This window comes from Somniosus microcephalus, chromosome 27 (genome assembly GCF_052327205.1).
Source record: "Somniosus microcephalus isolate GS21.2 chromosome 27, FLI_Smic_1.0, whole genome shotgun sequence".
Taxonomy (NCBI): domain Eukaryota; kingdom Metazoa; phylum Chordata; class Chondrichthyes; order Squaliformes; family Somniosidae; genus Somniosus; species Somniosus microcephalus.
Window position 1 is genome coordinate 618,638 of NC_141013.1, and position 24,655 is coordinate 643,292.

A 24,655-nucleotide genomic window follows, 5' to 3' on the forward strand; every position below is an offset into this window, starting at 1 on the left:
CACACTGACACACACAGACACACTAACACACACAGACACACTGACACACACAGACACACTGACACACTGACACACAGGGTTACAGTTGTTTTCTTGGTATATTTTTAAATTACGGGTAAATTTGTATCAACAAAGTTTTCAGAACAGAATCAGTGAACGTTAATTAAATATGGTCCCAAATTCCAGGCATCTTTTCAATTAGTCTTGTGGGAACTTTAGCCATGTCACAATGAGAATCTGTTGACAAATTAGTGTGGAATGCCGCTTAACTCATTCCAGTGATGCAAGTTCTCAGGATGTGGGCAAGGATTGTTTGAGTTAACCCGATCATGTAAGGTGGGTTTCTTTGACCCTGCTATCTTTCATTTTCCCGACTGTTACCCGATTTCATCACAGTGAGATGAACTCTCAACCTCTAGGGTCACTAGTCCAGTAGCACATCACCATCCTCAAATAGGACAGACAAATGTGACACCACTGTTCAAGCAAGTGTGTAAGGACAAACCTAGTAACATCAGTGCTGGGTAAAGTTTTAGAAACAATAATCAAGGAAAAAATTAAAGGGGACTTGGAGAGATTTAAGCTAATTAAGGAGAGCCAACATGGATTTGTAAAAGGCAGATGGTGTTTAACTAATCTAATTTAATTTTTTGATGAAGTGACAGAGAGGATTGGTGAAGGGAATGCAATGGATGTTGTCTACATGGATTTTCGGAAGGCGTTTGACAAAGTACCACATAGAAGGCTGGTTAACAAAATTGAGGCTCATGGAATAGCTGGGTCAGTGGAAGCTTGGATAAGGAATTGGCTTAAGGGCAGAAAACAGCGAGTTGTGGTAAATGGCTGTTTTTCAGACTGGAGGATGGTAGATAGTGGTGTTCCCCAAGGGTCAGTGCTGGGGCCACTGCTTTTTTTGATATATATGTAAATGACCTGAATATTCAAATACAGAGTAGAATTTCTAAATTTGCCGATGACACCAAACTTGGGGGTGCTGCAAACAGTGAGGATGATACCAATCGACTGCAACAGGACATAGAAAGGCTATTAGAATGGGCAGACAAGTGGCAGATGTAATTTAATACAGAGAAGTGTGAGGTGATGCATTTTGGCAGAAGGAACAGGGAGAGGCAATATACACTTAATGGCACAGTTTTAAAGATTGTGCAGGGACAGAGGGACCTGGGAGTTAATGTGCATAGGTCCCTGAAGGTGGCAGAACATATTGAGAGAGTGGTTAACAAAGCAAATGGGATCTTGGGCTTCATAAATAGAGGTATTGAGTACAAAAGTAGAGAAGTTATGCTGAACCTTTATAAAGTGCTAGTTAGGCCACAACTGGAGTATTGCGTCCAGTTCTGGTCACCACATTTTAGGAACAATGTGAAGGCCCTTGAGAGGGTGCAGAGGAGATTTACCAGAATGGTTCCAGGGAGCGGGGATCTTTGCTACAAGGACAGGTTGGAGAAGCTGGATTTATTTTCATTAGAGCAAAGGAGGTTGTGGGGTGATTTGATAGAGGTGTACAAGATTATGACGGGCTTGGATAGGCTAGACGGGGAAAGGCTAATTCCACTAGTTGATAGTAGAAGAACTAGGAGACACAGATTTAAGGTTTTGAGCAAGAGATACAGGGGGGGACGTGAGGGAAAACTTTTTTACGCAGCGAGTGGTGATGACCTGGAACTCGCTGCTGGTGGAAGCGGAGACACTCAATGTTTTCAAGGGGAGACTGGATAGGCACTTGAGGGAAATAAACTTGCAGGGCTACGGGGATAGAGCGGGGGAATGGGACTGACTGGATTGTTCTACAGAAAGCCGGCACGGACACAATGGACCGAATGACCTCCTTCTGTGCCGTTATGACTCTATGACTATGACTCCTGATGAGAAGGCAGCCTACAGTACTCACTCAAGGCTTGTGTCTTCTAAACACACCACGGTAAATAAAGCACAAGCCCTGGGACCAGAGCACTTGTGCTCGTGTTGTTCGACGGTCTAGGGGTTTCCGGGGCCAACGGCAATGAATAATTCCGGGCAAAAGGCCTTATACTGGGAGCTGGTCAAAGGGAGAGTGAGATTAGGGAACAGGCTCAGCTGAAGACCACTATTGGGCTGATGACAGCAGCGGCTCGGAGGACACACATCACCGTCAGGTGCAGCTCCATGAATGAATGACAGTGGAATCTACTTGTGATTGTATTTTGTCCCCACAGCTTTCTGGAGCAGATGAATTGTTGCTGACAAATGAATCAAGTGATGATTGGTGCTGATGGTTGGTGAGATTATTATCCTTTGTATTTTGTAAGTGAAAACATTAAACTATAATCAAAGTTTAACATTGTTGGTCTTAAATATAGCGTTGGAAACGGTGATTGACTCATCGTTTATCATCAGAAGGATGTAGCCAAACCAAATATTTTCAAATACTTTGTAGCAAAGAAACCCATAAACTGTGGCTTCCTTCCCCAAGTCTGAATGAGATGGACTAAATTAAAATATATAAGTCACCAAGTCTCCCTTTATGAGATGAGAAGTGTGAGATGGCAATCAGTTAACAACCGTCTCTTAGTTAGTTTCCCCCCTAATGTTCTCCCTAGAGAGGTTACACATGCACAAATGTTGGCAGCTTTCCAAATGACCATTCCTCTTGGAACCCAGGCAGAGACCGAACAGGCCTTTAGATGGTGTGTGAGAGGGGCCATCACAACCAGGCTCAATCGTGTTCTCACCCAGTGTCTACACATTCCAGGAGTCTCACTGGATCAGGATCAGGAGCACCAATCCCAATCCAGCCCAGACACTGTAAATTGTAGATCAGTTAACTCATAGATCAAGAATGAAAATCAGCCACTTCCTGAGCAGTAAAGGTCAGTAGCACATCAGGCAGAATCAGGTCTGAAACACTTCCATTCCCCAATGTGAGATCAACGTCCCATCTCATGTAAACATTAATGTGACAAGTACTCAAACAATGCACGGAAAATTATAGTCTAGTTAAAGTTTGATGACTAGAATAGATATTTAGATTGCATTTGTAATTTTTAACTTTGAGCAATACTATTTCAAGGCAGATGAGCTGAGGGTACAGGTAGATACTTGGGACGATGATATTATAGCTATTACAGAGACATGGCTGAAAGAGGGGCAGGTATGGCAGCTCAACATTCCTGGTTACAGGATTTTCAGACGGGATAGAGAGGGAGGTAAAAAGGGAGGGGGGGGTCGTGATATTGATTAAAGAAACTATTACAGCTGTGAGGAGGGATGGTATGTTGGAGGGATCATCAAACGAGGCCATATGGGTCGAATTGAAAAACAAAAAAGGGGCGATCACACTGCTGGGAGTGTACTACAGACCCCCAAACAGTGAGAGGGAGATAGAAGAACAAATATGTAGACAAATTTCTGAGAAGTGCAAAAACTATAGGGCAGTAATAGTAGGGGATTTCAACTACCCCAATAGTAACTGGGATAAAATTAGTGTGAAGGGTATAGAGGGTGCAGAATTCCTAAAATGTATCCAGGAGAAGTTTTTTAGCCAGTATGTAGCAAGCCCAACAAGGGAGGGGGCGGTTCTGGACTTAGTTTTAGGGAATGAAGCTGGGCAGGTAGAAGGCGTATCAGTGGGGGAACATTTTGGTGCTAGTGGCCATAATTCAGTTAGAATTAAGGTAGTTATGGAAAAGGACAAGGATAGACCAGGAATAAAAATTCTAAATTGGGGAAAAGCAAATTTTGCTAAGCTCAGAGGGGATTTAGCCATAGTGGACTGGAAACAGCTACTTGAAGGTAAATCAGTGTCAGAGCAGTGGGAGGCATTCAAGGAGGAGGTCCGGAGGGTTCAGACCAATGTGCCCTTAAAGAAAAAAGGTGGGACTAATAAATCTAGAGCCCCCTGGATGTCTTGGGACATACAGGGTAGGATAAAGAAAAAAGGGGAGGCATATGACAGATACCGAGGGCTAAATACTCCAGAATCTTTAGAGAAGTACAGAAAGTGCAGGGGTGCAATTAAAAAGGATATTAGGAAAGCAAAGAGAGAGCATGAAAAATTCTTGGCAAGTAAAACCCAAAGATGTTTTATAAATATATTAAGAGTAAGAGGATAACTAAAGAAAGGGTAGGGCCTATTAGAGATCATGAGGGTAACGTGTGTGTGGAGGCAGGAGACGTCGGTAGGGGTCTTAATGAATACTTTGCGTCTGTTTTCACAAAGGAGGGGCGAAGCAGACATTGCTATCGGGGAGGAGGAGTGTGAAATATTAGATGAAATACACATAGTGAGAGAGGAAGTATTAAGGGGTTTAGCAGCTTTAAAAGTGGATAAATCCCCAGGCCCTGATGAAATGTATCATAGAAACAGAAGATAGGAGCAGGGGTACACCATTCAGCCCCTCGAGCCTGTTCCGCCATTTAATGAGATCATGGCTGATTATCCAAATTCAGTACCCAGTCCCTGCTTTCTCCCCATATCCCCCTGATCCCTTTAGCGTTAAGAAATATATCTAACTCCTTCTTGAATATATTTAATGAATTGGCCTCACCTGCCTTCTGTGGTAGAGAATTCCACAGGTTCACCACTCTCTGGGTGAAGAAATTCCTCCTCATCTCAGTCCTAAATGGCTTACCCTTTTTCCTTAGACTGTGACCCCTGGTTCTGGACTCCCCCGCCATCGGGAACATCCTTCCTGCATCTAGTCTGTCTAGTCCTGTTAGAATTTTATAAGTTTCAATAAGATCCCCTCTCATTCTTCTAAACTCTAGCAAATATAAGCCTAATCAACCCAATCTCTCTGCATAAGTCATTCCTGCCATCCTAGGTATCAGTCTGGTGAATCTTTGCTGCACTCCCTCCATAGCAAGAACACCCTTCCTCAGATAAGTCGACCAAAACTGCACACAATACTCAAGGTGTGGTCTCACCAAGGCCCTGTACAACTGCAGCAAGACATCCTTGCTCCTGTACCCGAACCCTCTCGCTATGAAGGCCAACATACCATTTGCCTTCCTAACTGCCTGCTGCACCTGCATGCTTACCTTCAGCGACTGGTGCACAAGGACACCCAGGTCTCGTTGCACTTCCCCTTCTCCCAATCTATTGCCGTTCAGGTAATAATCTGTCCACCTGTTCTTGCCACCAAAGTGGATAACCTCGCATTTATCCACATTATACTGCATCTGCCATGCATCTGCTCAATCACCCAACCTGTCCAAATCATACTGGAGATTCTCTGCATCCTCCTCACAGCACACACGCCCACCCAGCTTTGTGTCGTCTGCAAACTTGGAGATATTACATCTAGTTCCCTCGTCTAGGTCATTAATATATATTGTGAATAGCTGGGGTCCTAGCACTGATTCCTGCAGTACCCCACTAGTCACTGCCTGCCACTCGGAAAAAGACCCGTTTATTCCAACTCTTTGCTTCCTGTCTGCCAACCAGTTCTCTATCCAAGACAGTACCTTACCCCCAATCCCATGTGCTTTAACTTTGCACACCAATCTCTTATGCGGGACATTATCAAAAGCCTTCTGAAAGTCGAAATACACCACATCCACTGGTTCTCCCTTATCTATTCTACCAGTTACAGCCTCAAAAAATTCCAGTAGATTAGTCAAGCATGATTTACCTTTTGTAAATCCATGTTGACTTTGTCTGATCCTGTCACTATTTTCCAAGTGCTCTGCTATTACATCTTTTATAATGGACTCTAGCATTTTCCCCACTACCGATGTCAGGCTTACCGGTCTATAATTCCCCGTTATCTTACTACCACCTTTTTAAAATAGTGCGGTTACATTAGCTACCCTCCAATCCATGGGAACTATTCCAGAATCTATAGAATTTTGGAAGATGACCAGCAATGCATCTTCTATTTCTAGGGCCACTTCCTTAAGTACCCTAGGATGTAGATTATCAGGCCCTGGGGATTTATTGGCCTTCAATCTCGTCAATTTCCCGAACACCATTTCCCTACAAATACTGATTTCATTCAATTCCTCCCTCTCATTAGACCCTATGTTCCCCGACATCTCTGGAAGGTTATTTGTGTCCTCCTTTATGAAGACAGAACCAAAGTATGTATTTAATTGGTTTGCCATTTCTTTGTTCCCCATTATAAATTTCCCTGATTCTGACTGCAAGGGACCTATGCTTGATTTCACCAATCTTTTTCTCTTCACATATCTGTAGGAGCTTTTACAGTCAGTTTTTATGTTTCTTGCAAGCTTACTCTCATATTCTATTTTCGCCCTCTTAATTAATCCCTTTGTCCTCCTTTGCTGAATCCTAAACTGCTCCCCATCCTCAGGTTTACTGCTTTTTCTGGCCAATTTTATGTCCTCTCCTTGGATCTTATGCTATCCCTAATTTCCCTTGTTAGCCATGGTTGAGTCACCTTTTTTGTTTTATTTTTATGCCAAACAGGGATGAACAAATTCTGTAGTTCATTCATGCGATCCCAGGCTGTTAAGCGAAGCAAAAGAGGAACTAGTAGAGGATCTGACTATCATTTTTCAATCCTCTCTGTCTTCAGGTGTGGTGCCGGAGGACTGGAGGACTACTAATGTGGTACCTGACATAAGAAAACTACTAGGCACTTGGTCTAAGCGTTAAACAAAGCTTTAATCAACTGTTTTACAACATGGAGGTCTAGTTGTGTCCTTCACTAGTTCCTGTTAAGAATGTTCTGCGCAAACTGGGCCCGTGCCCAAGTATTTATACTCTCCCTGGACAGCGCCACCCGTAGGCCGCTCAGTATTATTTCATAAGTCTTTCTTTCATGAATGACTGATTCATGTCAGTACCCTTGTTTAAAAAGGGAGAAAAGGATAGACCGAGTAATTACAGGCCAGTCAGCCTAACCTTGGTGGTGGGAAAATTATTGGAAAGAATTCTGAAGGAGAGGATAAATCTTCATTTAGAAAGACACAGATTAAATCAACGATAGTCAGCACGGATTTGTTAAGGGAAGGTCGTGTCTGACAAACTTGATTGAATTTTTTGAGGAGGTAACAAGGAGGGTAGATGAGGGTAGTGCGTTTGATGTAGTGTATATGGATTTTAGCAAGGCTTTTGATAAGGTTCCACATGGCAGACTGGTCTCAAAGTTAAAAGCCCATGGGATCCAGGGCAAAGTGACAAGTTGGATTCAAAACTGGCTCAGAGGCAGGAAGCAGAGGGTAATGGTTGATGGGTGTTTTTGTGACTGGAAGGCTGTATCTAGTGGGGTTCCGCAGGGCTCAGTACTAGGTCCCTTGCTTTTTGTGGTATATATCAATAATCTAGACTTGAATATAGGGGGTCTGATTAAGAAGTTTGCAGATGATACTAAAATTGGATGTGTGGTTGATACTGAAGAAGGAAGCTGTAGACTGCAGGAAGATATCAATAAATTGGTCAGAACAGTGGCAAATGGAATTCAATCCAGAGAAGTGTGAGGTAATGCATTTGGGGAGGGCTAACAAGGAAAGGGAATACACATTAAAAGGTAGGACACTGAATATTGTAGAGGAACAAAGGGACCTTGGAATGCATGTCCACAGATCCCTGAAGGTAACAGGCCAGGTGGATAAGGTGGTTAAGAAGGCATACGGAATGCTTGCCTTTATTAGCCGTGGCATAGAACACACGAGCAGGGGGGTTATGCTGTAAAGGAAATAGCCATATTCCAAGAGATACACCATCCTATGAACAGATTTCTGGTATTATTAATACATGACATACTGGATTTAAAAATCTAAAAGCCTCAATGACACAGGCTGCAAACAGAATACAGGCTTCTGAGATAAGATGAAGTGTTAACACAAAAGTTGTAAACACCACACAAGCTTTTGAAATGGGAATTGATTGTTAATACTAAGACAATGGCCCTATTGAAACAGCAGGCTGGAGGTTCCTCTATGTCTGAACATTGGAACCAACACAATAGCAATGCCCAAGTAAAGTGTTAAAAACTAACACTTCAAACAGGAACACAGAATATTAAAAAACCATGTGCCTTCGTAAAAGTAACATCAAATTAGAAACAGGAAACATGATTATCTATGCAACCAATTGAACTAGCTAAGAAATGCAACAAACACCCTAGTTGAAGTGTCTTTAATTTACATGTTGTAAAAATTACCTAAAGAACACTTTGAAGATATTACTTCAATAGATACACCAAGCAATTACAATGGTCCAGAAATTCAGGTCCCCACACGTGAGTATGCACTGGGTACTCACATGTAGGCCCAACAAAAGTGCCGGTTTTGTGCATGCACTGCACATGCACGGGAAACCGAAACTTCCGTTCCCTTGAAAGAAGGGGTTGACAGGTGGAACACGTGCGCTGGAGAGGCAGCGCGTACGCATCGAACTTACGTTTTTTTTGCAGGTTTCTCTGGGAGGGTAAGTCTCCAGTAGTTACACTTTTAAAAAGCAGGCGCAAGGCCTGCTTTTAACAAGGTAAGTGGTAAATTAATTAAAATTAAAACATTTTTTCCACAGGTTTATTATTTTTAAATACTTTAAAGAAGGGTAAGTTTATTTTTAGCCCCGTTAGAAAATGTAATTAATTTTTTCAAAATTTTAAATTATTGTTTAAAATTGTTATTTCATGTAATTTAGTTATTTTAAAAATGTGATTTAAAAAAAAAAATATTTGAAGTTTTAGTTATGTTTTGGGGCTTATAGTATTTATAGGTTTGACAGCTCTTCCTGTCAAATTTATGAATGAAGCATTCCCTGCTACCATTGGCTCTCCGTGGCCCACGTGATCCCGGGGACGCTTCGAACTAACTGTGCGCCTGGGATATGCAAGGAGGCCCAGGATCAGAATCCCACGTGGGCCCACAGCACAACGGCCGGCGCGCAAGGTAAGTGCAGGTCGGAGGCTTGCACCCGCGGGAAGCCTCCGACCTGAATTTCTGGGCCATTGTGTTTGTATTGAAAATGGAACAGTTAGTAGACACGACATCTGCTTTCAAACAGCAGAAGTGATTTAGAAATTGAATGAAAGAACTTTGTAAAAATGGCATCAAATAGATACATAAGTTATAACCATTTTTTATGATAACGTTTTGAACATCTAAACAACAGACAGAAGTCTGAGAGTTGGCAGCTGAAATGACAGTAAGAGTAGAAAAGAATTCAACAAAGAATGACTAGAGATAATTAGCTTACATCAGCAGAAAACTTCAAAGGGTAAACCAATAAAAAAAGGTATAAAATAGAGCTTTTTGGAAAGTCAGAAGTCACTGGAAAGGGCAAGTGATTCTCAACTTCAGAGGCACGCTCTGTAAGTTTTTAATTCTTTGAGTCTCGGGGATCAAAAAGGTACTCTTATTTGATTTTGGTGGATATTCTGGATTAAGAATAATAGAAATGTAAAAATGCACGAAGTTAAAATTTGAGAATAAGGACCTCTGAGAATAAGAAATGTAAGCTATTTGTATTTTGAACTGTTAAAGTTGCGATTGACTCAACAGCTGTTAACTGTATGTCAGCTCTTAACTAAATCTATATATTTTTAGAATTGTCTCACAGAGTGCTTCTGTATCAAACTCGCGAACTCAATCTTTGTACACCCTTTGGTGAGGAGTTGCAGATTCTGGGGGAGTATTCCGGACCCTTATAATATCCAGAAGGTTACAGTCTAGTTAAACTTATTAAAAGTGCTATCTAGAGGACGGTAACATCTTCAAGTCATTCCTTTCCTTTAGAGAGAGATAGCCTGGACCTTTAGACCCAATTAAACGTCTTATAGAATTCGGCTATCTCTAACTTTAGTTGAAGGTGAACGTCTGGGGAATACGCCTGATCTGGGGTAGCCCGAAAAGGGCTAGGACTGGTAATTATCCCTTCAATGCTTCAACTGTATAAAACACTAGTTAGGCCTCAGCTAGAGTACTGCGTGCAGTTCTGGTCACCACATTACAGGAAAGATGTGATTGCACTTGAGAGGTTACAGAGGAGATTTACAAGGATGTTACTGGGAGTAGAGAATCTTAGCTATGAGGAAAGACTGGATAGGCTGGGTTTGTTTTCTTTGGAACAGAGGAGGCTGAGGGGAGACCTTATTGAGGTGTATAAAATTATGAGGGGCCTAGATAAAATGGACAGAAAGGACCTATTTCCCTTAGCAGTGGGGTCAAAAACCAGGGGGCACAGATTTAAAGTAATTGGTGGAAGGTTTAGAGGGGACTTGAGGGGAAATTTCTTCACCCAGAGGGTTGTGGGGGTCTGGAACTCACTGCCTGAAAGGGTGGTAGAGGCAGAAACCCTAACCACATTTAAAAAGTACTTGGATGTACACTTGGGATGCTGTAACCTGCAGGGCTACGGACCAAGAGCTGAGAAGTGGGATTAGGCTGGATAGCTCTTTGTTGGCCGGCGCGGACATGATGGGCCAAAATGTAACTTTCTATGATTTCACTGCCAGCAGTTCTGTTTATTACACTCATTGTGAAGGAGTATAAATTACTTTGTAAAAAAGATCATATTGTGAGATTCTTCATCACATGACATTATAACCCAACAGGCTGTCTGATTCTGCTCCATCGTGTCATCCGTTCACAATGCTGACGCCCACCGTCAATGCTCACAGCTACTTTCATAAGCTCTGATTGGCTGCATTTATTGCTTAGCCCTTGCTGCCCAGAGATGGTGGTGGGCCATCGCATTTTGGTAGGAAGAATGAGGAGAGGCAATATAAACTGAATGGTACAATTTTAAAGGGGGTGCAGGAACAGAGAGACCTGGGGGTGTATGTACACAAATATTTGAAGGTGGCAGGACAAGTTGAGAAAGCTGTTAAAAAAACATATGGGATCCTTGGGTTTCTAAATAGAAGCAGAGAGTACAAAAGCAAGGAAGTTATGCTAAACCTTTATAAAACACTGATTAGGCCTCAGCTGGAGTATTGTGCTCAATCGTGGGCACCGCACTTTAGGAAGGATGTCAAGGCCTTAGAGAGAGATTTAATAGAATGGTACCAGGGATGAGGGACTTCAGTTACATGGAGGGACTAGCGAAGCTGGGGTTGTTCTCCTTAGAGCAGGGAAAGTTAAGGGGAGATTTAATAGAGGTGTTCAAAATCATGAATTGTTAGAGTAAATCAGGAGAAACTGATTCCAGTGACAGAAGGGTCGGTAACCAGAGGACACAGATTTAAGGTAATTGGCAAAAGTATCAGAGGGGAGACGTGGAGAATTTCTTACACAGCGAGTTATGATGATTTGGAATGTGCTGAAAGGGCGGTGGAAGCAGATTGAAGAATAACTTTCAAAAGGGACTTGCATAAATACATGAAGGGGAAACTTTGCAGGGCTATAGGGTAAGAGCGGGGGAGTGGGACTAATTGGAGAGCTCTTTCAAAGAGCCGGCACAAACACGGTGGGCCGAATGGCCTCCTCCTGTGCTGTATTATCGTGGCACGGTAGCGTAGTGGTAATGTCACTGGGCTAGTAATCCAGAGGCTAGTAATCCAGAGGCCTGGACTAATGATCCGGACGGACCACCCGGCATTGACCTCGGCACCGTCTACAGACACAGCAACGGCACATCCAACCCAGTCAACGCTGCAAAGTCCTCCTCACCAACAAATTGGGAGAGCTGTCCCACAGACTAGTCAAGCAACAGCCTGATATGTTCATACTCACAGAATAATACTTTTCAGCCAACGTCCCAAACTCCTCCATCACCACTCCTCCCACCAACAGGACAGACCCACCAGGGGTGGCGGCACAGTGGTATACAGTCGGGAAAGAGTGGCCCTGGGAGTCCTCAACATTGGCTCCAGACCCCATGAAGTCTCATGGCTTCAGGTCAAGCATGGGCAAGGAAACCTCCTGCTCATTACCACCCACCGCCCTCCCTCAAGACATTTAGGAAGGACAGGAAGCTAGGAAAAGGTGGAGGGGTGGTTCTGTTAATTAATGATGGTATTAGCACAATAGAGAGGGATGACCTAAGTTCAGGAAACCAGGATGTAGAAGCGATTTGGCTGGAGATGAGAAATAATAAAGGCAAGAAGTCACTTGTGGGAGTGGTGTACAGGCCCCCTAACAGTAACCACACGGTAGGATTGAGTATAAAGGAAGAAATAATGGGAGCTTGTCAGAACGGTACGGCAATAATCATGGGGGATTTTAATCTACATATAGACTGGAAAAATCAGATGGGCAAAGGAAGCCTAGATGAGTTCATAGAATGTTTTTGGGATAGTTTCTTACAACAGCACATTCTGGAGCCAACCAGAGAGCAGGCTATACTAGACCTGGTATTGTGCAACGAGATAGGATTAATTAATGACCTCATAGTGAAGGCGCCCCTCAGTAGCAGCGATCATAATATGATTGAATTTTACATTCAGTTTGAGGGAGAGAAGAGTGGGTCCAAGACTAGTATTTTAAACTTAAATAAGGGCAATTATTAGGGCATGAAAGCAGAGCTAGCTAAAGTGATCTGGTAAATTAGGTTAAGGGATAGGTCAATAGAGTTACCGTGCCAGACATTTAAGGGAATATTTCAGAATACACACAAGAGATACATTCCAACGAGAAAGAAAAATTCCAAGGGGAGGACCCAACATCCCTGGTTAACTAAAAAAGTTAAATATAGTATCAAACTTAAAGAAAAAGTATATAATTGCGCAAAGATGGGTGGCAGGTCAGAAGATTGGAAAGAATATAAAAAACAGCAAAGAATGACTAAAAGATTAATAAGGAGAGAAAAATTAGAGTACGAGAGAAAGCTAGCTAGAAATATAAAAACAGACAGTAAGAGTTTCTATAGATATTTAAAAAAGAAAAGAGTTAAAGTGAGCGTTGGTCCTATAGAAAGTGAGTCTGGGGAATTAATAATGGAAAATAAGGAGATGGCAGTTGAATTGAACAGGTATTTTGCATCGGTCTTCACTATAGAGGATACAAGTAACATCCCAGAAATAGCTGTAAATCAGGAAATGGAAAGGAGGGAGGAACTCAAGAAAATTACAATCACCAGGGAAGTGGTACTGAGCAAATTGTTGGAGCTGCGGGCTGACAAGTCCCCGGGTCCTGATGGACTTCATCCTAGGGTCTTAAAAGTGGCTAGTGAGATAGTTGATGCGTTGGTTTTAATTTTCCAAAATTCCCCAGATTCAGGGAAGGTTCCATTAGATTGGAAAATAGCGAATGTAACTCCTTTATTGAAAAAGGGAGGGAGACTGAAAGCAGGAAACTACAGGCCAGTTAGCTTAACATCTGTCAAAGGGAAGAAGTTAGAAGCTATTATTAAAGACGTTATAGCAGGGCACTTAGAAAGTTCAAAGTAATCAGGCAGAGTCAACATGGTTTTGTGCAAGGGAAATCATGTTTAACCAATTTATTGGAGTTCTTTGAGGAAGTAACATGTGCTGTGGATAAAGGGGAACTGGTGGATGTACTGTACTTAGATTTCCAGAAGGCATTTGATAAGGCGCCACATCAAAGCTAATTGTGGAAAATAAAAGCTCATGGTGTAGGGGGTAACATATTGGCATGGATAGAAGATTGGCTAGCTAACAGGAAACAGAGAGTAGGCATAAATGGGTCATTTTCTGGTTGGCAAAATGTAATGAGTGGTGTACCACAGGGATCAGTGCTGGGGCCTCAACTTTTTACAATTTATATAAATGACTTGGATGAAGGGACCGAAGGTATGGTTGCTAAATTTGCTGATGACACAAAGATAGGTAGGAATCGTAAGTTGTGAGGAGGACATAAGGAGGCTACAAAGGGTTATAGATAGGTTAAGTGAGTGGGCAAAGATCTGGCAAATGGAGTATAATGTGGGAAAATGTGAAGTTGTCCATTTTGGCAGGAAGAATAAAAAAGAAGCATATTATCTAAATGGTGAGAGATTGCAGAGCTCTGAGATGCAGAGGGATCTGGGTGTCCTAGTGCATGAATCGCAGAAGGTTACTATGCAAGTACAGCAGGTAATTAGGAAAGCTAATAGAATGTTATCGTTTATTGCGAAGGGAATTGAATACAAAAGTAGGGAGGTTATGCTTCAGTTGTACAGGGCATTGGTGAGACCACATCTGGAGCACTGTGTACAGTATTGGTCTCCTTATTTAAGGAAGGATGTAAATGCATTGGAAGCAGTTCAGAGAAGGTTTACTAGACTAATACCTGGAATGGGCGGGTTGTCTTATGAGGAAAGGTTGGACAGGCTAGGCTTGTATCAGCTGGAGTTTAGAAGAATAAGAGGTGACTTGATTGAAACATATAAGATCCTGAGGGGTCTGGACACGGTGGATGTGGAGAGGATGTTTCCTCTTGTGGGAGAATCGAGAACTAGGGGTCACTATCTAAAAATAAGGGGTCGCCCATTTCAGACAGAGATGAGGAGACATTTTTTTCTCACACAGGATCGTGAGTCTTTGGAACTCTCTTCCTCAGAGGGCGGTGGAAGCAGAGTCTTTGAATATTTTTAAGGAAGAAGTAGATAGATTCTTGGTAAGCAAGGGGGTGAAAGGCTATCGGGGGTAGGCAGGAACGTGGAGTAATCAGATCAGCCATGATCTTATTGAATGGCGGAGCAGGTTCGAGGGGCCGAGTGGCCTACTCCTGCTCCTAAGTCGAATGTCCCTCAGCTGATGAATCAATACTCCTCCATGTTGAACACCACTTGGAAGAAGCACTGAGAGTAGCAAAGGCACAGAATGTACTCTGGGTGGGGGACTTCAATGTCCATCAAGAGTGGCTCGGTAGCACCACTACTGACCGAACTGGCCGAGTCCTGAAGGGCATAACTGCCAGTCTGGGCCTGCGACAGGTGGTGAGAGAACCAACATGAGGGAAAAACCTACTTGACCTCATCCTCACCAATCTACCTGCCGTAGATGCATCTGTCCATGATAGTATTGGTAGCAGTGACCACCGCACAGTCATTGTGGAGACAAAGTCCCATCTTCCCACTGAGGACACCCTCCATCGTGTTGTGTAGCACTACCACCGTGCTAAATGGGATAGATTCAGGACAGATCTAGCAACTCAAAACTGGGCATTCATGAGGCGCTGTGGGCCATCAGCAGCAGCAGAATTGTATTCCACCACAATCTGTAATCTCATGGCCTGGCATATCCCTCACTCTACCATTACCATCAAGCCAGGGGACCAACCCTGGTTCAAAAAGGAATGTAGAAGAGCAAGCCAGGAGTAGCACCAGGCGTACCTAAAAATGAGGTGCTAACCTGGGGAAGCTGCAACACAGGACTACATGCATGCTAAAAAGCGGAAGCAGCATGCTATAGACAGAGCTAAGCGATCCCACAATCAACGGATCAGATCAAAGCTCTGCAGTCCTGCCCATCCAGTCGTGAATGGTGGTGGACCATTAAACAACCAATGGGAGGAGGAGGCTCCATGAATATCCCCATCCTCAATGATGGTGGAGCCCAGCGCATGAGTGCAAAAGACAAGGCTGAAGCGTTTGCAACCATCTTCAGCCAGAAGTGCCGAGTGTATGATAGAAACATAGAAAAATAGGAGCAGGAGTCGGCCATTCTACCCTTCGAGCCTGCTCCGACATTCAATATGATCATGGCTGATCCTCTATCTCAATACCATATTCCCGCACTTTCTCCATACCCCTTGATCCATATCGGCCTCCTCCTGAGGTCCCCACTATCACAGAAGCCAGTCTTCAGCCAATTCGATTTACTCCACGTGATATCAAGAAAAGGCTGAGCGCACTGGATACAGCAAAGGCTATGGGCCCCGACAACATCCCAGCTATCATGCTGAAGACTTGTGCTCCAGAACTAGCCACGCCTCTAGGCAAGCTGTTCCAGTACAGCTACAACACTGGCATCTATCCGACAATGTGGAAAACTGCCCAGGTATGTCCTGTCCCCAAAAAGCAGGACAAATCCAACCTGGCCAATTACCGCCCCATCAGTCTACTCTCAATCATCAGCAAAGTGATGGAAGGTATCATCGACAGTGCTATCAAGCGGCTCTTACTCATCAATAACCTGCTCACAGATGCCCAGTTTGGGTTCTGCCAAGACCACTCGGCTCCCGACCTCATTACAGCCTTGGTCCAAACATGGACAAAGGAGCTGAATTCCAGAGGTGAGGTGACAGTGACGGCCCTTGACATCAAGGCAGCATTTGACCGAATGTGGCATCAATGAGCCCTAGTAAAACTGAAGTCAATGGGAATCGGGGGGGAAAACACTACACTGACTGGAGTCATACCTAGCACAAAGGAAGATGGTTGTGATGGTTGAAGGTTAATCATCACAGCCCCAGGACATCACTGCAGGAGTTCCTCAGGGCAGTGTCCTAGGCCCAACCATCTTCAACTGCTTCATCAATGACCTTCCCTCCAGCATAAGTTCAGAAATGGGGATGTTCGTTGATGACTGCACAGTGTTCACCGCCATTCACAACTCCTCAGATAATGAAGCTGTCCATGCCCGCATGCAACAAGACCTGGATGATGTTCAGGCTTGGGCTGATAAATGGAAGGTAACATTTGCACCACAGAAATGCCAGGCAATGACTATCTCCAACAAACGAGAGTCTAACCACCTCCCCTTGACATTCAACAGCATTACCATCGCCGAATCCCCCACCATCAACATCCTGGGGGTTACCATTGACCAGAAACTTAACTGGACCAGCCACATAAATACTGTGGCAACAAGAGCAGGTCAGAGGCTGGGTATTCTGCAGCGAGTGTCTCACATCCTGACACCCCAAAGCCTTTCCACCATCTACATGGCACAAGTAAGGAGTGTGATGGAATACTCTCCACTTGCCTGGATGAGTGCAGCTTCAACAACACTCAAGAAGCTTGACACCATCCAGGACAAAGCAGCCCACTTGATTGGCACCCCATCCACCACCTTAAACATTCACTCCCTCCACCACCGGTGTACCGTGGCTGCAGTGTGTACCATCTACAAGATGCACTGCAGCAACTCGCCAAGGCTTCTTCGGCAGCACCTCCCAAACCCGCGACCTCTTCCACCTAGAAGGACAAGGGCAGCAGGCGCATGGGAACACCACCACCTGCAAGTTCCCCTCCAAATCATACACCATCCTGACTTGGAAGTATATCGGCCGATCCTTCATTGTCACTGGGTCAAAATCCTGGAACTCCCTCCCTAACAGCACTGTGGGAGTACCTTCACCACACGGACTGCAGCGGTTCAAGAAGGTGGCTCACCACCGCCTTCTCAAGGGCAATTAGGGATGGACAATAAATGCTGGCCTTGCCAGTGACGCCCACATCCCATAAACGAATTAAAAAATTATTCTACGATTCCCCTTGGAGTCCTTATGGTAATAATGCTCCCATGATGGGACGAAGTGATGATTTTTTGTAGCTTGTTAGCCACTTCAGAGGACACTCTTTACACAGCCTCTGTGCATTTACCAGAAGCTTTTTTTAACCATGAACTGGATTTGAATGAACACACACAGAAAGGTGAGGGGCACCGTGGAGGATGCAGATCAGAAATCAGAAATCCAAGTGATTCCCAGACAATACTGCAGCAACTGCTGTTATAGGTGAAACTGGCAGATACTTTCCTCAGAGAAATGAGTTTAATTGTTGAACTACACCCTGAGCCTGCCCTACTTTGGAGATCAAGTGGAGGCTCCATTTCACGTTCATTAGCTGAAGATGTGGGGCTACAAATGCCTACATTGACTGAATAAGGATTGCCTTCCTTTCTGTTGCACATTTCACAATCAATATCCAGGAGTGAAAAGGATATTAATAACCATCATGTCAGTGCGGGCATTTGTCAACCCAACCCATAGATGACAAATATTTTAATCAAGGATGCAGCTTGGCAACGCAATGTGGTTTAGCGCAATAGAGTTAAAACCTTTGGGGAGAAATGTAAAAGACGAATGTTCAGTGAACTGAAAGTTCTTCCCCGTTAGTCAGAGCCAGGCTCCTTCAATCTGTTTCAACAAGATGTATCTGATTGGCTGACTTTAACAAGATGTATCTGATTGGCTGACTTTAGCAGCAAATCTTTGACGAACACAATGAAAACAGGACTGGAGAGGAAGCTTCAGGCCGGGAGATGGTTCGCAGTGGTGTTCCCCGAATTTAACTCGAACCCGAAGACCTGTGGAATTAAGGGGAAAATGGCGCATGGATACGGAATTGGCTTGGTGACAGGAAGCAGAGGGTGGTGGTGGATGGATGTTTATCAGACTGAGAGGTGGTTTGCAGTGGCGTTCCTCAAGGGTCAGTTTTGGGTCCGTTACTCTTCAACTTTTATAAAGGACCTAGACTCGGGTGTTGGGAGCAGCATTATAAAGTTTAAAGATGATACAAAACTTGGCAACGTAGTAGATAGTGATGAGGATAGTTGTAGACTTCAGGATGACATAGAAAGGATGCTGAAATGGGCAGAGGTGTGGCAGATGGAGTTCAATGCGGAGAAGTGTGAAGTGATGCACTTTGGAAGGAATCCCGAAAGACTGTACTATAAATGGCACAATTTTGAAAAGTGTCGATGAGCAGAGAGACCTTGGTGTCCATATACATAAATCCTTAAAGGTGGCAGGGCAAGTTGATAAGGTGGTTAAAAAAGCATATGGGTTATTTGGGTTTATAAACAGAGGCATGAATATAAAAGCAAAGAGATCCTGCTAGATTTATAAATCACTGGTTAGGCCTCAGCTGGAGTATTGTGGACAATTCTGGGCCCCACACTTCAGGAAAGATGTAAAGGCCCTGGAGAGAGTACAGAGGAGGTGTCCCAGGATGTTACCAGGGAGGAGGGACTTCAGTTATGAGGAGAGGTTGGAAAAGTTCGGACTGTTCTCCTTGGAACAGAGAAGGTTAAGAGGCAACCTAATAGAGGTTTCCAGATGATGAGGGGTTTTGATAGAGTACAGAGAGAAATATATTCCCTCCGGCGAGTGGGTCAATAACCAGAGGTCGTAGATTCAAAATCATTGGAAAAAGATCTAGAGGGGAGATGAGGAGAAATGTTTTCACTGAGAGTTGTGGGGATCTGAAATGCTTCACCTGGAAGCTGATTCCATGAATAATTTAATAAGGGAGTCGGACGGGTACTGGAGGGCGAGAAACTTACAGGGTTACCGATTTAAAGCGGGCAATGTGGGACTAAGCATGACTGCTCTTTCAAAGGCACAACGGGCCGAATGGCCTCCTTCTGTGCTGTCAGTTTCTGCGATTCTAGGCTTGTCAGTGGTAAATGCCTGATTAATCCGATTAAAAAAAAATCATTTTTACCAAAAGCAAAACCAACCCAAATGAACCAGGATCTTCATACAGGATACACGGCCACCCATTGTACTAAATCACTCCACCGGTCACATGATTCTTTTTATGGTTTTTGCAGTCAAGGAATTATTTTTAATCACTTTTACGATCTGCACGATCCTTCAATGCAACTCATTTACTGACAGTAGATTTAGAGGAATTTAAAGGGTGTAATTCAATCCTCAGGCTGTTGGGATGATTGGTGTTGGATCATTGCCTTTTGAACAGGACAGGAACACCTCAGAATATCGTGTTAGTGTCATGGGACAAGAGACATCGCAATAGACCAAAGGGAAGAGAGTGTTAACTCAGAGTGGAAATTTAGACAAGCAGTGTCTTTGATACAAGAAAACCATCTTGTTCCGAAGGAAGTAGCAAAGCTTGTGGGCGGACAGTGCAGGGGGGGGGGGGGGGGGGCGGAGGACAGTGGCTGGCGGATGAATGTTACACCACCAAGAGCTAAGGAACTGCCATCCTGCTCAAGAAAAGCCTCGATTAGAAGACATCCCAAGATTAGATTGGCCGGGGAAGGGGGAGGGGTGGGAAGCAACCTTCAGCTTCTACTTTCAGCATGTGATCTGACTCGGCAGATTTAAGAACTGATTATACAATCAATCTCAGCAGCAATAACCTTTTACATCGTATCCTTGCACCACAGTATCTAAACATAATAAAATCAGAAAATGCTGGAAATACTCAGCAGGTCAGGCAGTATCCGTGGAGAGAGAAACAGAGTTAACGTTTCAGGTCGATGACCTTTCGTCAGAACTGGAAGAAGTTAGAGATGTAACACATTTTAAGCAACTGAGGGGCAGCGAAAGTGGGGAGGGGAGGAAAGAACAAAAGGGAAGGTCTGTGATAGGGTGGAAGGCCTCCCAAATTCGTGCCCATCTTTCCTGCAATTCCATGTTTGAATCCCTCCAGTCAGGTTTCCGCCCCTGCCACAGTACCAAAACGACTCTCATCAAAGTCACAAATGACATCCTTTGTGACTGTGACAAAGGTAAACTATCCCTCCTCGTCCTTCTTGACTTGTCTGCAGCCTTTGACACGGTTGACCACTCCATCCTTCTCCAATGCCTCTCCACCGTCATCCAGCTGGGTGGGACTGCACTCGCCTGGTTCCATTCTTATCTATCTAATCGTAGCCAGAGAATCACCTGCAGTGGCTTCTCTTCCCACTCCCACATCGTTACCTCTGGCGTCCCCCCAGGATCTATCCTTGGCCCCCTCCTATTTCTCATCTACATGTTGCCTCTTGGCGACATCATCCGAAAACACAGCGTCAGTTTCCACATGGACGCTGACGATACCCAGCTCGACCTCATTACCACTTCTCTCGACCGCTCCACGGTCTCTAAATTGTCAGACTGCTTGTCCGACACCCAGTTCTGGATGAGCAGAAATTTTCTCCAATTAAATATTGGGAAGACTGAAGCCATTGTTTTCGGTCCCCGCCACAAACTCCGTTCCCTCGCCACTGACTCCATCCCTCTCCCTAACATCTGTCTGAGGCTGAACCACACTGTTCGCAACCTTGGTGTCCTATTTGACCCTGAAATGAGCTTCCGACCACATATCCGCAGCATAAATAAGACTGCCGATTTCCACCTCCGTAACATTGCCCGTCTCCGCCCTTGCCTCAGCTCATCCGCTGCCGAAACCCTCATCCATGCCTTCGTTACCTCTAGACTTGACTATTCCAATGCACTCCTGGCTGGCCTCCCACGTTCCACCCTACGTAAACTTGAGGTCATCCAAAACTCGGCTGCCCGTGTCCTAACTCGCACCAAGTCCCATTCACCCATCACCCTTGTGCTCTCTGACCTATATTGGCTCCCAGTTAAGCAACGCCTCGATTTCAAAATTCTCATCCTTGTTTTCAAATCCTCCATGGCCTCGCCCCTCCCTATCTCTGTAATCTCCTCCAGCCCCACAACCACCACCCCCCACCCAAGATATCTGCGCTCCTCTAATTCTGACCTCTTGAGCATCCCTGATTATAATCGCTCAACCTTTGGTGGCCGTGCCTTCTGTTACCTGGGCCCTAAGCTCTGGAATTCCCTGCCTAAACCTGTCTGCCTCTCTATCCTCCTTTAAGACGCTCCTTAAAACCTACCTCTTTGATCAAGCTTTTGGTCACCTGCCCTAATTGCTCCTTATGTGGCTCGGTGTCACATATTTTGTCTTATAATCCTCTTGTGAAGCGCCTTGGGACATTTTACTACAACTAAAGGTGCTATATAAATACAAGTTGTTGTTGAGAGATTAAATGACAAAAGGGATGATGGTGCAAGGCAAAAGGAGATGGTAATGGGACAAGTAAAGAAAGAAAAGATGGGTCTGGACAACAGCAGAACCATTACCATAGAATTACACAGCATATACAGCGCAGAAACAGGCCATTCGGCCCAGCTGGTCTGTACTGGTCTTTATACTCCACAAGAGTCTCCTCCCATTCAATCTACCTCATCTCAGCCTTTCAGTTCTATCTTTCTATTCCCTTTTCTCTTACGCACTCGTCTAGTTTCAGCCATCAGTTTGACACCGGTTTTGCTTTATGACAATCCACCATAGACTGATTTCTCCTGACACACTGGGATTGAATGGAAACGGGCCAATTATAAAATCACTTAGCTTGTCCAATTAGGAAGGTGTGAGTAGCAGGAGATGGAGAGACATTCTCAGCCCCTTTACTCCCTTAGCACCAGCTCCATACTCACTCAGCAAATACCCACCTCCAAAAATTAAAGAGCATACAGCCACAAAAACTGTGGTTAAAGGAAATGTACTTTAATTATCAATGTTTCAAATTTCAGATGCATTCCTATTAAAGCATGCAGTCCATATCCATCCTGGAACTGAGCCGTGTACTGGCTGCTGGAATTTCCACTTTATGTTCACAAATGGAAGAAAAATGCAACCTTTGTCTTGCAAAATGGAGGACAGGGAGAGTAAAATCTCACCTCTTGGTCAGTAAGCATTTCTTGGGAGTCGACAGAATGTCCATTTGTGCAGTCGGAGCACAGCGAGGATTGTTAAACTGTTCCTCTATTTTCTAGGCGGCCCACAGTGAGGGATTGGTGTTGACTGTTTCTGGGGATGGTGAAGCTGCCGAATGGATAGGTGTAGACATGCAACTTATCTGGGTCACGGCACTAGATTAAGGATTGGCACTGACGACATGCTTAGCGTGTTCCTGTCTGTAACGTGACCAGTGTAGGTGCTCACTACAAACAGTGTCAGAGACTGAGGGCTCCAGTGACAGCACGCTGCAAGTCTTCATAATTTTTATAGCGATAAACTGACCATCAAAAGCTGATGTGATGAAAGTTCTCAGTATGTACAGGTGAGTGTAGTGGATGACCAGGTATCATTGATACGAAATGTCCTTTTACACAAATGGGGATAGGTTTGAAACTTTGATAGTGCGTGGGATCTCCGGCAGATTGATGTTCTTGACAGCAGAGACTGCACGGGCAGGAGCTGCAGAGAACCCAGCCTGGAATAACAAAAGGAAGGTTAGATTTTAATGTTACAGAGCCAAGAAATCCAAACTGCATCCAGGTAATTAAAGCAACAAAGAACTGCATCACTTTATAAATTTGTTCAAAATTGCTAAAAGCAAAACTGAAGCCATTCCAATAAAGACTGGAGAAAGAGAGGAGAGAGAGGAGGACGAGAAATAGGAAGAGGAGGAGGATAATGGTAACAAGGAGGTACATCTTCAATTTACAACACTGTCTTTCTCTTCAAGGCTACCAGCTTAGCGAACCTGGTTAATCCGCTACCTCTCTTCCAACTCTCAGTTTTGGCAGCTTCACCTGAATGTCCTGCCCAAGATTGGCATAAAAATAAAACAAAAAAGGTGACTCAACCGTGGCTAACAAGGGAAATTAGGGATAGCATAAGATCCAAGGAGAGGACATATAAACTGGCCAGAAAAATCAGCAAACCTGAGGATTGGGAGCAGTTTAGGATTCAGCAAAGGAGGACAAAGGGATTAATTAAGAGGGGGAAAATAGAGTATGAGAGCAAGCTTGCTGGGAACATAAAAACTGACTGTAAAAGCTTCTATAGATATGTGAAGAGAAAAAGATTGGTGAAGTCAAGCATCGGTCCCTTGCAGTCAGAATCAGGGAAATTTATAATGGGGAACAAAGAAATGGCAAACCAATTAAATACATACTTTGGTTCTGTCTTCACAAAGGAGGTCACAAATAACCTCCCAGAGATGTCGGGAACATAGGGTCTAATGAGAGGGAAGAATTGAATGAGATCAGTATTTGTAGGGAAATGGTGTTAGGGAAATTGACGGGATTGAAGGCCGATAAATCTCCAAGGTCTGATAATCTACATCCTAGGATACTTAAGGAAGTGGCCCTAGAAATAGTAGGTGCATTGCTGGTCATCTTCCAAAATTCTATAGATTCTGGAATAGTTCCCATGGATTGGAGGGTAGCTAATGTAACCGCACTATTCAAAAAAGGTGGTAGAGAGAAAACGGGGAATTATAGACTGGTAAGCCTGACATCGGTAGTGGGGAAAATGCTAGAGTCCATTATAAAAGATGTAATAACAGAGCACTTGGAAAACAGTGACAGGATCGGACAAAGTCAAAATGGATCTACAAAAGGTAAATCGTGCTTGACTAATCTACTGGAATTTTTTGAGGATGTAACTGGTAGAATAGATAAGAGAGAACCAGTGGATGTGGTGTATTTGGACTTTCAGAAGGCTTTCGATAAGGTCCCGCATAAGAGATTAGTGTGTAAAGTTAAAGCACATGGGATTGGGGGTAAGGTACTGACTTGGATAGAGAACTGGTTGGCAGACAGAAAGCAAGAGTTGGAATAAATGGGTCTTTTTCCGAGTGGCAGGCAATGACTAGAGTGGTACCGCAGGGATTGGTGCTAGGACCCCAGCTATTCACAATATATATTAATGATCTAGACGAGGGAACTAGATGTAATATCTCCAAGTTTGCAGACGACACAAAGCTGGGTGGGCGTGTGTGCTGTAGGGAGGATACCGAGAAACTCCAATATGATTTGGACAAGTTGGGTGATTGGGCAGATGCATGGCAGATGCAGTAGAATGTGGATAAATGCGAGGTTATCCACTTCAGTGGCAAAAACAGGAAGACAGATTATTATCTGAACGGCAATAGATTGGGAAAAGGGGAAGTGCAACGAGACCTGGGTGTCCTTGTGCACCAGCCGCTGAAGGTAAGCATGCAGGTGCAGCAGGCGGTTAAGAAGGCAAATGGTATGTTGGCCTTCATAGCGAGAGGATTCGAGTACCGGAGCAAGGATGTCTTGCTGCAGTTGTACAGGGCCTTGGTGAGGCCACACCTTGAGTATTGTGTGCAGTTTTGGT

The 24,655-nt window shown here is 44.1% G+C and overlaps 1 protein-coding gene across 2 annotated transcripts in view; it reads right to left on the reverse strand.

The window, feature by feature from the left end:
• Positions 1–22,048: 22,048 nt before the first annotated feature.
• The window catches only part of LOC147099838 (AP-3 complex subunit sigma-2), a 45,759-nt gene continuing 43,152 nt past the window's right edge, over positions 22,049–24,655 (reverse strand). For both annotated transcript variants that reach the window (XM_085968274.1, XM_085968275.1), the window contains exon 6: positions 22,049–22,778. In XM_085968274.1, coding sequence (XP_085824400.1) covers positions 22,671–22,778 — 108 coding nt within the window. In that variant the 3' untranslated portion in view covers positions 22,049–22,670. The remainder of the gene's footprint in view (positions 22,779–24,655) is intronic.